Source organism: Zingiber officinale, chromosome 3A (genome assembly GCF_018446385.1).
Source record: "Zingiber officinale cultivar Zhangliang chromosome 3A, Zo_v1.1, whole genome shotgun sequence".
In the NCBI taxonomy this organism is placed as follows: Eukaryota; Viridiplantae; Streptophyta; class Magnoliopsida; order Zingiberales; family Zingiberaceae; genus Zingiber; species Zingiber officinale.
The window spans coordinates 16,927,684-16,939,996 of NC_055990.1; the positions used below are offsets into that span (position 1 = coordinate 16,927,684).

Consider the following 12,313-nt stretch of genomic DNA (forward strand, 5'->3'; position numbering starts at 1 on the left):
ATCCGAGCTATTTACTAACTTTTACACACGTTATAGTAACTTCCTAATATTTTTTACACATTATAAGAATTAGTAGTAAAAGTTTGAAATGAAGATATTTTAGCCCCTAGGCATAGTAAAGATGATGTACGCATGATATAATAAGTAGGGTCCATTCTTAAAAATTGATAATTTGAGATTTATTCTATTATATATGTATTCCCTTTTATATCCATAGGTCGATACTAACAAATCATTAATACAGCAAATATATATTTTTGAAATGAAGATATTCTTAAGATAAATTATCTTATGTGTTTTTTTAATGGATGATTTGCTTGAGAATGCTTTTTTATTTTTGTTCAATTATAATTAATCTAAAAACTAATTAAAAATAGTCATATAAAACTTAAGGGAGACGGATCGGTTTGATCTCGCATGGAAAGTTCTGGGATCAGAAGTTTGAACGAATCATCCTTTGTCAGGTGGAATCGAAAGTCTGTACCCATCCGCACTTGGCCTTCTTGCGGTGGATTCGTGCCATTTTCTTCAAGATGGAAGGAGGAGGAAAGCATGCACAATTGGACGGTGCCTGGATGAGACATTCGATCAAACATCCCGACGCTGCACGTTACACTTGGGAACCGTAACTCCCTATTCCACTCGGTAGTGACACGTAGCCGCACCGCTCTCCTCCGGCGACGCTATCCCGGTTCGCACAATCCTGCGGCGCACATGGTTTGTTCATCTAAATCGTACGGCCGAGATCGCCACACCGACTCATCTAGGGTTTGCCAGCACCCGGCTATTTAAGGTGCCTTCCGAAGAGATGCCTGCTAGAGGAGAGCGGTCCGGTTGCGTGCGGCTGCCCTTCCCAAACCCGATCAGTTCTCCCTCAAAAACCAAAAAAAAAAGTGGAAAAAGGAGGAAAAAAAATTGTGATCGACGGATCTCCGATCCATCAATCGGAATCCTATCTGTCGTCGTCGTTGTGTTTTGGATCGGTAAGGGTTCGTGTAGGATCTGGGGAAGTAACAAAATTGTGATTGTCGGGATTGGAGTGTTGAGATGGCGATTCAGCACCAGGCGGTTGTATCCAGCGCGGAGGCCGCAATGGGTGGTGGCGCGGGCCAGTTCCCTTCGACGTCGCTGTACGTCGGGGACTTGGAGTCGGGTGTTTCGGATGCGCAGCTGTATGATGTCTTTAGTCAAATCGGACAGGTTGTGTCGGTCCGTGTGTGTCGCGACATCAGCTCACGTCGCTCACTTGGTTACGCCTACGTGAACTTCAGCGATCCTGCCGATGGTACTTTTGCACTCTGTTATTTTTGTTTTCTATTTTGGTTGTTGTTCATGATGAATCATTTTAATTTTTATTGCGTTTCTCTATGTTTGTTCAAGTTATCTCATATAATCTTAACAAGACCGACTGGTCTATAAGTTTTACCAGTGGCTTGCTCTTCCTTGGGTTGAGGAATACATATCTAGCATTTTTATTTTTTATTTTGGGTTGTCCCTGTTTGTAAATAGGGAAAATTATATCTTGATATTTTTAAGTATGATGAGCTTTTTGAACAACTATCATTTCTTTAGATTCACCGGCAAGCATCTATAATTTCAAGAGAGGTTAACGACAGACAAAACCCTAGTATTTTGCCTCCCGATTGCATCATCTTCTTTTCCTATAATAAGGTTTAATTAATATAGCTAATTGTAGTTGAATCTATTAAAGCCATGGTGTAAGGGGTAGTGTGAGACCAAACTAACTCTACTCTATGGAATTAATAGTGATTTGGTTTTTCCCAAATTATTTGTACAACACTGCAATGGGGGGATAATATTCATGCACCTCATGGTTGAAATTTGCAGAACTTGGTGATGAGTGATGCTATTGCACTAGATTGCTAAATACATTTGAAAGATGTTTTCCTTGGTGCCAAATAACTGGACAGGATGTCATGCACTTTCATAGAGGATTTTATGTCCTAGAAAACATCAGGAATGCTTAATTATGCCACATAAATATTCTCTAAAGAATTTGCCTCTCTTAAGGAAATCATATATATACATACTCCTTTGTGTCTACTTGTGTATGTGATCTGGTAAACATAATATTTCAAATTCTCTGGCACATATTAAATACCCTGTATTCCTTCACTGAATTGTATAATGACAAAAATGAGACTTTAACCAAAAAAGTTCTCTTTTGGTTCCAGCTATGACACAGTCGCTTCATAGTTTTTATGATTATCAGGAACTGCACAGCATAATGTTATCAGTATTTTATTTTGTTCTACTTGGTGACAGAAGGCTCATGAGTTTGTCACTAACGCTATATCTGTTGTCATGATTTAATGCTGAAGTTACATGATTTTGATTTGAAATGCTCAATGTTGTATTCTAAGAGGTTGTATTGTAAATGAATCCTAAGACATTGAAATGTACCCTATTCTTATGATTTTATTTGTTTCTAAAATGAAAGATCAAAATGCATATTCCTTAAATTTCTAATTCTCCTGGTAAGGTAAATTTTTTTTCTTAGGTTTGAGTTCTGATTCCATCATCCATGACAAACTGAAAATAGAAATTTCAGAAAGAATCTTGGATGATGCAATTTTAAGACCTGTTTCTTAAATTGATGAGATTATTTTCTGAACAGTTGTTACTTCTTATTTAATTGTACAGTTGCCTTTTGTTGATGTTCAATTTGATGCTTGGGCAATTGGTATGTAATAACTTTCATAGCTCAAGTAACCTGAGTTTTTTTTCCCATGTTAACTTTCAAGTATGGGTCACCTGTAGAGAGGAATGGATTGATGTGTATATGGTAATTTTTTTCCTTCATAACTTGAAGTGTGGATTTGTGTCAGTTGATCATTAATAAGTATGCTCTGACATCCTCTGAGTAGATGTTGATCATTTGTTTATAGTATGAGTAACTGACTATAATCTTTTCAATGACATTAGGAAAAGAGATTTTTTTTCCTTTTCTGTTTCCTATATTTGTTTTTTTGAGGATTCTTGCCACAATACCTAACTACATGATATTGATGCGTTTGATAGAGTCATCATATTCAATGGCTTTGTGGAAATTCATGTCCATAGAAACCTACTCATAACAAGGTCAAATTTACTTTCCATTGGAAATTTTGATACTGGTTGGGATCTTTTTTTCCAACTTCAGTGTTTCTTGATTATGATTCTCCTCCACGCCATAAATCCTCTATGTTTCAGTTGAATCTTTTATGTGATTTTTATTTACTTTGTTAAGTTTATATTTGCAGCGGCAAAGGCAATTGAAATTCTTAATTTTACACCTCTCAATGGAAAGGCTATTCGCCTTATGTATTCAAATCGTGACCCTAATATGCGCAGAAGTGGTGCTGCCAACATATTTATTAAGGTATGGTTCTTTTTATACAATTCCATTAAGAATTTTGATATTATCCTTTTTATCTTTTTAATAATTATGCATATTTGCAGAATCTGGACAAAACTATAGACAACAAAGCTCTGTATGATACATTTTCTGTCTTTGGTAGCATTCTGTCCTGCAAGGTTGCCCTAGATGCATCTGGCCTTTCAAAAGGCTATGGATTTGTTCATTTTGAACAAGAGGAGGCAGCACAAAATGCTATTGAAAAGTTAAATGGCATGCTCATGAATGATAAGAAAGTATTTGTTGGGCCATTTGTTCGTAAACAGGAGAGGGAGGGTGCTGCAGCCACTGTTAAGTTCAATAATGTATTTGTAAAAAATCTTTCAGAATCTGTAACAGATGAAACACTACAAGAAGTTTTTGGTGAATTTGGAAAGATCACTAGTTGTATTGTGATGAGGGAGGGAGATGGAAGATCCAAGTGCTTTGGCTTTGTCAATTTTGAGAACCCTGATGATGCAGCGATGGCTGTTCAGGAACTTAATGGGAAAAAATTTGATGATAAGGAATGGTATGTTGGAAAAGCACAAAAGAAGTCTGAAAGAGAGCAGGAACTTAAAGAGAGATTTGAGCAAAGTAAGCAGGAGGATAGTGAAAAATTCCAAGGGGTTAACTTATACTTGAAGAACTTGGATGATAGCATCGGGGATGGTAGCTTAAGAGAACTTTTCTCTGGATTTGGGACAATTACTTCTTGCAAGGTTCTTTTTTGTCTGTTAGTTTTTATTTGCTGACATATTTACTTTATTTTACCCATTGTCCTATTGTCGTTTAATATTTGCAGGTTATGCTTGATAAAAATGGTGTGAGCAAGGGATCTGGATTTGTTGCTTTCCAGTCTTCTGAAGATGCATTACGGGCTGTAAGAACATCATATATCGTCCCCCGTTTGGGTGGTTTTTTAATTTATTTTATTTACTGGGCTGTACATACCATAGGTGTCGGAGATGAATGGCAAAATGGTTGGTAGCAAACCACTTTATGTTGCACTTGCACAACGCAAGGAAGATAGGAGAGCCAGATTGCAGGTGATTGTTGATGTTATTTGAGTACTGTTTTTATTGTCTGAATATATTGACAAACATATGATATTAGCAGTAGCTTTGAATATTGGCTGAATGCTCTAATCCCTCATATTTGGGTCAGCATCAATAACAGTTGCATATAAACTTTCAGAATATTAAAAAACATTTTGATAGTTCTTTGAGGTTATAATTAATTTTATTGTGGTTGAGTTTCTTTGTTAAATAGTGTGTTCTAAAATAATGGTATTACTATTATGGATGTACCTAGTTTTTTTTTGTCTATGCCCATTGTTTCTTGTTTATGTGGGCATAGTTTAGCTATAGTTTGCTCATTAATGAGTCAACCACTGTTTGTTTACAGGCTCAGTTTTCGCAAACTCGCCCTGTGGCAATGCAGGCTTCAGTTGCTCCACGTGTTCCATTATATCCTCCTGGTGCACCTGGATTGGGGCAGCCACTTTTCTATGGTCAACCACCTCCTGCACTTGTTCCTCAGGTTCGTCTGTTATCCATGACATCTTCTATACCTGAGTTGTTTTCATATAAGTGTTAAAATTGTTATATGATTAGTCATTTTGTTTAATCATCTGGTTTTCTGTCAAACTAATTTGTCTAGAGGCATGCTTTGACCATGGAATTAGAACAGATTCCTTATATCATCATATATTTTTTTTTCCCCTTCATTTTTCTAGATCTAGGAGAGGAGAAACTAGCTAACTTTTTCAATATTCTATGTCACCCTTTGAACTCTTCTTTGGGGTCTGTTACCATTTTATATGGATTGAGAACAATGCCATCAAGTGTTTGTTTACTTGAGTGGGAGAACCAAAATAAAGCAAACAGAAGAAAGCAAGAGTTTCTCTCCTTTGCTTTGAAGGAAAATGGCCAGGAAAGAAGAAATGATGGTGATTTCAACCTGGTTTTTCCTTCCAAATATATTCACTCATAGGAAAGGAACAAGTTTTCTCTTCCTTCTACTTTGTTCTCATCCTCATCTTCCTTGTGCTGGCTTCCTTCTCATTTCTCTTGACTGCCAACAAATGTGTGGTGGTAACATTACATCACTCCAGGCTTGTGTAGTGGAGGATTGGTGAATGTTATGGGTGCCGTGCAGAACATATTTGCACTCTAGGCTTGTGTATCACACATCTTTTTGGCAGGTGGTCGGGGTGTTGCTGAGCATCAGTTTCAGAATCTGGTTGTAGAGGCAATTGCAGCTTTTTGACAGGGATGTTGGTGTCATTTGCTGTTCCTAAAAAAAAATTAAGGCAAATATTATTCGCTTTTATTCCCTTAAGAGATTTCAAATGTTATTTGCTTTTATTCCTTTTCCTCACTTCTTAAGAGATTTCTTTTCATTATTGTTTTTCATCCTCTCTCTCTCTCTCTCTCTCTCTCTCGTGGTAAAGACATTCTTAGTATTCCAACTAGGAGTGCCTTAATCAATTTTAATGCTACAGAGACGATTATAGAAAGTCTCCCCAGCATTTAGAGTATGATTACTTGTAGGGGAGGGAATTAGAGGGGAGGGAGGTGGAGGTAGAAAGCAAAGAAGAGATTTACAAACTCAATTACTTGGCAAATTAGAGGTTAGGAAGGACAATTCATTTTCTAAGTAAATGTCTGAAATATCTGAGGTGGTAATCAATAGGTTGCACTATGGAATTGTGAGGTAGTGATAGTCAATGCTCTAGGTTTTGTTGAAGCAAATTGTGTGTATGCGGAACTATAATGATGACAACTGTTGTGTATAATTTTGTTATCATTTTTCCGTTTTGTCAATTTTAATGGCGAGTTTAGTTTGGCGAAATAGAATTGAATGGAATCAGAGCGACAATGGAATGAAATGTAATGTAACAGAAACTGATATATTATTCTTTTTTTATGCGGTAGGAAATATCCACTAAGTGAAGTAGACTCTTAAATGGATGACACATGTTAAGTAAGAATAGGCAATGGATTTTTTTGCTTCGCACATTATCAACCTCACTTCATTTTAGCTCATTAATCAATCCATTCACACAGGCTCCACCCTCTATCTTAATAATCATCCTGTTCAATCTAAATACTTGCTAGATTGGACCAACTAGCTTGACCCTATTAGCTTAATCCATTGAGCTTGACCTAGTTTGCTCTAACCAATCTATTCAGCTTGGACTTTCTTGGCCTACCTAGTTTGACTGATCGAGCCTGATTGGAATTGTCCAGCCACCTTTATAGTGGTGGAATGAAATTTTCTAGCTTTGAAAATTATGAATGGGTGGAATGGATCGAGTTATTTATCAGAATGGATCATTCTATATTAAATTATATGTTTAAACGTTGGAATCAAAGACCGTATTCATTCCCAACATATCAGACCCATTATAAGTGTTTTGTCTCAAGACTACTAAACTGTGTATCCAATTTGTTGCAGCTTCAAAGGGGGAAGGCTGGCTGAATATCACTCTGGTTGTTGTTGGGAATTAGCGGTCTGTGTGGTGTCACAGGCAGTTGACGGTGTGTTGTGGCAACAGCAGTGGAGAGCAGTGTCTCTGCTATGCATCCACCTGACAACGTGTCACGTGTGGCTGGGGCTCAAGTGGTACTATGTTGGAGGAGAAGAAAGGGTTTAACAGAGATTCGATTGTTGGGCAGCCCACTCACCTTGCTTTTTAAATGGCCCGAGAGGGATTGCAAACATTGTCTTGGTGGAGCCTAGGATGCTTTATAGAACCATGGGTGTCTTAGATGAAAATAGATTACACTACATTGATTCAAGCATGAAAAAATTGTGAGTATAAAATATGAAAAAATGTGAGTATAAAATTGATTCTGTAATCGAACATTTTGGGTTTGAAGGAATTGGTGGGGGCAGTTGCATAATTTTGTCTGGTTTAGTCTATCTCTACTGGTGGGTCATCCTCGTAGTGACTGTAGCAAACCAAAAAGAAGAGAGACGGAACTCAGAGTCAGTAACTGAGGTAAAAGACTAGAAAGGTAAAGAGAAAGGACCGTGGTGGGTGCATAACAGAGTTATTTCTTCATGCATGTGCCTATTGTCTACATACTACATTAAAGCCGGTGTGCACCTTCTGTTGGACGTACATTCAATTGTTAAAGAATCTCCTTCTTTGGTAGTTGTTAATATTTCATTGAAAACCTCTCATTTCCTTGAGCATAGGAATCTTATTTTTTAATAATGTTAAATCAGCAATCTATTTCTGCTTTCCCTACTTAAGGTAAGGTTGCATATAATAGATCCTTTCCCGGACCCATAATCCTTTCCCGGACCCATAATGGCGGGAGCTCCATGGGCTGCCCTTTTAGTGACGCTGCTGTATTCTCAGTTTTTCTGTTTTGAATTTTGTAAAACTTCTATGACATAAACAAACTAGTCTGAATACCTTTTTTTTCTAGGCTTTATGATTGTTTGACAACCATTTGTACTTTTTTTTGTTTGGACTGATACTTTCACATTATTTTCTAGGCTGTTTTTTGTTTTTGATCCTTAGAATTGAATAATGAGCTGCTAATAAAACTGCGCAGCCTGGATTCGGCTTCCAACAGCCACTTGTTCCTGGGATGAGGCCTGGTGGTGCACCGTTTCCCAATTTCTTTATGCCAATGGTCCAACCGGGTCAGCAAGTTCAACGTCCAGGTGGAAGACGTGGAGCATCAGGTGCTGCCCATCAGAATCAGCAGCACCCCATGCCCATGATTCAGCAACAGGTAGCTGCTAATTTTGTAAGGCATTTGTGTGTTTTTTGTTTTAAAAACTCAGGTGTACAGAGAGTATGCATTCTATCAAAATACAAAAATCCCATTTGTTATTGTGGAGTATTTTCAATACTGTAGATGCTGTCAAGGGGTGGACGGCCCTATCGGTATCCAGTTGGGCGTAATGTGCAAGATGCTTCTGGCATGGCTGGAGGATTGTTCCCATATGACATGGGTGGTATGCCTATAAGGGATGCTGCCGTATCACACCCTATTCCTATAGGTGAACTGGCTTCAGCTCTTACAAATGCTACACCAGAGCATCAGAGAACGGTATGGCTTAACTAATTAGTCAGTTTCTCCATTGAAACAAAGTGCCTCTTAGATTGGCTTTGTGCCTGTGCCACCGATGCAATAATCTTGTGTTTCATTATTTTCAGTTGCTGGGCGAAAGTTTGTACCCACTTGTGGAGCAGCTGGAGCCTGAGTATGCTGCCAAAGTTACGGGCATGCTCTTGGAGATGGACCAAACTGAAGTTCTTCATTTGCTGGAATCACCTGAGGCTCTAAATGCAAAGGTAGCAGAGGCCCTGGAAGTCTTGCGAAGCGTCGCACAGCATCAGCAGCAGGCTGTCTCGCCGGTTGACCGCTTGGCTGCCTTGTCACTGAATGATGTCGTTTCCTGAGTTTGCCTTTTTGATTCCGCTGGGGCTTCTGAAATTGTAGTTGGTTGAGTTTTGACTGGACATGTTCCTTGTGACGGGTGGTTAAGGTTTTCGTTATTTGTTCGGTTTGCTTGGTAGGAAGATCTTTGAAACTCTGCAGTTATTTAATATGTTTTTAGAGTAATCATAAATGAGTTGGGACTTGTCAAGTAGTTCTGGGGCGTGTTAATGACGGTTTGTTACGATGGATTTCTGATGTTTTTTTGGTAGCTCTATATCATGTTTCATCAAATTACGAAGAAGGGGATTGATGATAATTGCATAGACCCCACATGGAGTAAATCAAATTGAACATAGCCCGAGACGGATGAAAACATGGACTTCTTGTGCTTTACTTTTCTCGTCCTTGAAGCGTAGTACAATTTTTTTTTTTTAAAAAAAAAAGAAAATGCAAGTAAGGTAAAAATAAAAGGACAAAAATTATAAAGGTATTTTTTTAAAAAGATACTTTATATTAAAAAAATATTAAAATAATGCTTTGTTCAATTTTTTATTTTTTAAGTAATATATATATATATATATATATATATGAGGATTGTTATGCTACGATGTTATTTTACGGATTGTTATATATTAAAGTCCACGTCATTTTTTTTAATGAAAACTTTTTTTCTTCTTTGATTTTCCTTCATTCTCGTCGAACCGAAGCTCACCGCGCCTCCTCGCACCCCTCCGCCGACCGACCTGTCCACCGTCGGCGGCCTCCGGCCGTCTGGACCCACCCACACTATAGCACAGGGGGTGAACCCGTCGGGGATCGCGGCATGGATTCCGACCGCGATCTTGTCGGAATCTGGCACAATAGAAATCATGTCGAAGCTTGATCGCGGCCGGAATCCGGCGCGATCGCGACCGGAATCCGGCGCGATCGGAATCCGGCGTGATCGCGATCGGAATCTAGTTGCTGCCAGACCTCGGTCGGTTCTCGACCGGATTGAACCGGAATCCGGTCGAAATCCGGCCACCACGCTAGCAACTAGCGTGAACTGCATATCTCGCCGAAGCTTTATCACGGTCGGAATCAAGCGCCATTGCGGCAGGAATCCGGCGCCATTGCGGCCGGAATCCGGTCGCTGGCAAACTCCAGCCGGTTCGCAGCCAGATTTCAACAAGAATCCGGCCGAAATTCAGCCGCGATCTGCCCACCACGCTAGCGACCGCAATCGCAGCCAGATTTCACCTAGGATTCTGCCTGTCGACGGGGTGGTCGGCGGGTGGTTGGCAGGTGGGTGGTCGGAGGCGAGGAGGCGGGGCGACCGGTGGGTGGCGGCTTGTCGGCCAGAGGCGAGGAGACGAGGCTAGCAGGATTGGCATAGACGAGAGAGGAGAACGATGGTAAAAAAAATATAAAAAAAAAAATCAAATTATGTGGGTTGTAGATGAGTCCGCAGGCACGTGTCCGTATTTTAACAAAATTGATATATATATAGTCAAATTATAATTTTGGTAAAATAATAATAATAATAATAAAACAGTGAAAATGAAGGCATGGGGAAAGCCCTACTCTTGACCAATTAAAACCCTCTCCTTCCCCATTCATTTCATTGCAGGCCTTTTGGCGGAGAAAAGAAGGGACAGCAGCAGAGCCGAGACAATACGAGCCCGCTTGGTGGAGAAAAGAGAAGAGAGCAGAGAAGGATGGAGAAGAGGAGCGCTTCCACTCTTTCTCCTTTTACTCTCTTCTGCTGCAAATTTTTGTTATGAGGAATCGAGCATTCCATTTTTTCCCAGTTTGCTGGATGAAAAATGGCTCTTGTATCTCTCTTCGATCATCTTGATTGTGAAGAAGAGAACTTGGAGTTGGAGGAAGAGCAACGTGAGCTGCTGGCGGACCTGCCGCTTCCGGCGGCGGAGGCTGAGGTAGAGTGGGAGCAGTTTCGCTGCTCTCTGGAGGCGAAAGAAATGGAATTTCTTCCGAAGCCTTGTCCTGACGGCGGCGGCGGGTTCTATCTCCGGTCAGCCAGGATGGAGACGGTCGAATGGGTCGTGCATGGCGCCGCTCAGCACGGCTTCTCTGCCCTCACGGCGCTGCTCGCCGTGAACTACCTCGACCGGTGCTTCCTCCCCTGCTCCGCGCGGGGCGAGCTCCTCCGGCTCCAGGACGACAAACCGTGGATGGGGAGGCTCGCGGCCGTGGCGTGTCTCTCGCTAGCGGCTAAGGTGGAGGAGACGCGCGTCCCTCTTCTACTCGACCTCCAGCTTTTCCCGGAGCCCCCGGAGGACGGCGGTTTCGTGTTCGAACCCAAGACCATCCGGCGGATGGAGCTTCTGGTGCTCTCCGCTCTCGGATGGCGGACGAATCCCGTCACCCCGCTCTCCTTCATCCATCACCTCCTTCCTCGCCTCTTCTCGAAGGCTAAAACTGCCGAAGCCGACTTCGCTGGCTCCGACATTACCTACCGCGTCAGCGCACTGACGTCGAGGTGTGAAGCGGCTCTTCTATCTGTAATCGCCGGTAGGTACTCAGCAAACCGATCGCTTCGCATCGATTTTCCGATCCTTCTTAATCCCTCAATGCTTGGTTTATCTATCAAAGATCAGAGATGGGTCCGATATCCGGCATCGGTATGGGCGGCGGCGGCGCTGCTCGATGCCACGGAAGCCGGCGACCACCACCGACTGTCCCTCAACGCCCCAAAGGTGGAACCTTTTTCATCCTTCTGTTGGTTCTGTCCGATCGATCGCCTTACAATCTCCCACCGTGCAAATCTTCCTCAACAGGAAAAAGTGGAAGAATGCTATCGACTTATCCTGGAGAGGACGCCGACCGCCATGATTCACCACAAGCGCAAGCGCTCCTCCGTTCCCTGCTTCTGTTCATCGCCGCCGCCGAGTCCAAGCGGGGTGATCGGGTCCTGCTTCAGCTGCGACTCATGGGCGCCGCCGCCTCCTTACAAGAGAAACAATGGCGGCACGAGCAAGTAGCATAATGCCTGTAAAAGCTACGGGTGTAGCTCGAGATCGGAGGCACTGCTGGTTTCCTCAACTCATCAATGCAATGCATCTTATTCTGGTTCGACATTCCTCTCTTAGTCTTAGCTAAAACTTTAAATCCATGGCTTTGCTTCCTTCGATCGCTGCTGGCCTGCATTGCAAATGTGCGATTGCATAGACAGGAATAAAAAAGACGACGACGATGACGACAAAGATCGAACACTTCACATTGCTTCCTTCTGAATCCATTGGTCGCATGCTTCACCACCTGATGAAATTATAATTAAATACAAAGGGAAAGGAAAAGGGTAGATTGAAACTATTTTTCGGAAGGACGAAACGCAATTCATTAAATTTAGAAGGTTAAAAGTAAAAGGTTCCAAAAAGCTCAAAGTGATTTTTTTTTTTACCGAAAAAAGAAGATTGAAAATGATGGGAGGGACATGGGAGTTTAATATCTCTTTAATTCCTTGGAAGAGCTTGCCACCGTCCGGTAGTCCTTCCCTCACCTC

At 41.3% G+C, this 12,313-nt stretch overlaps 2 protein-coding genes across 2 annotated transcripts; both read left to right on the forward strand.

The window, feature by feature from the left end:
* The first annotated feature begins 793 nt into the window (after positions 1-793).
* LOC122051192 (polyadenylate-binding protein 2-like) lies at positions 794-9,019 on the forward strand. Its single transcript, XM_042612180.1, has 9 exons — positions 794-1,285; positions 3,264-3,382; positions 3,463-4,119; positions 4,203-4,280; positions 4,357-4,446; positions 4,805-4,939; positions 7,972-8,154; positions 8,281-8,475; positions 8,583-9,019. The coding sequence occupies exons 1-9, from the start codon at positions 1,048-1,050 to the stop codon at positions 8,826-8,828; spliced, it is 1,941 nt and encodes a 646-aa protein (XP_042468114.1). The 5' UTR covers positions 794-1,047; the 3' UTR covers positions 8,829-9,019.
* A 1,363-nt stretch (positions 9,020-10,382) lies between these two features.
* LOC122051193 (cyclin-D3-2-like) lies at positions 10,383-11,888 on the forward strand. Its single transcript, XM_042612181.1, has 3 exons — positions 10,383-11,322; positions 11,404-11,507; positions 11,589-11,888. The coding sequence occupies exons 1-3, from the start codon at positions 10,614-10,616 to the stop codon at positions 11,790-11,792; spliced, it is 1,017 nt and encodes a 338-aa protein (XP_042468115.1). The 5' UTR covers positions 10,383-10,613; the 3' UTR covers positions 11,793-11,888.
* Positions 11,889-12,313: the final 425 nt, after the last annotated feature.

Excerpts from the sequence above, each read along its gene's own strand:
- LOC122051193 (XM_042612181.1), top strand. The coding sequence starts at position 10,614 with ATGGCTCTTGTATCTCTCTTCGATCATCTTGATTGTGAAGAAGAGAAC. Across the intron at positions 11,323-11,403 it reads TCTTCTATCTGTAATCGCCG|ATCAGAGATGGGTCCGATAT; the intron begins GTAGGTACTCAG and ends TATCTATCAAAG. Across the intron at positions 11,508-11,588 it reads TGTCCCTCAACGCCCCAAAG|GAAAAAGTGGAAGAATGCTA; the intron begins GTGGAACCTTTT and ends CTTCCTCAACAG.
- LOC122051192 (XM_042612180.1), top strand. The coding sequence starts at position 1,048 with ATGGCGATTCAGCACCAGGCGGTTGTATCCAGCGCGGAGGCCGCAATG. Across the intron at positions 4,447-4,804 it reads ATAGGAGAGCCAGATTGCAG|GCTCAGTTTTCGCAAACTCG; the intron begins GTGATTGTTGAT and ends GTTTGTTTACAG. Across the intron at positions 8,476-8,582 it reads CACCAGAGCATCAGAGAACG|TTGCTGGGCGAAAGTTTGTA; the intron begins GTATGGCTTAAC and ends CATTATTTTCAG.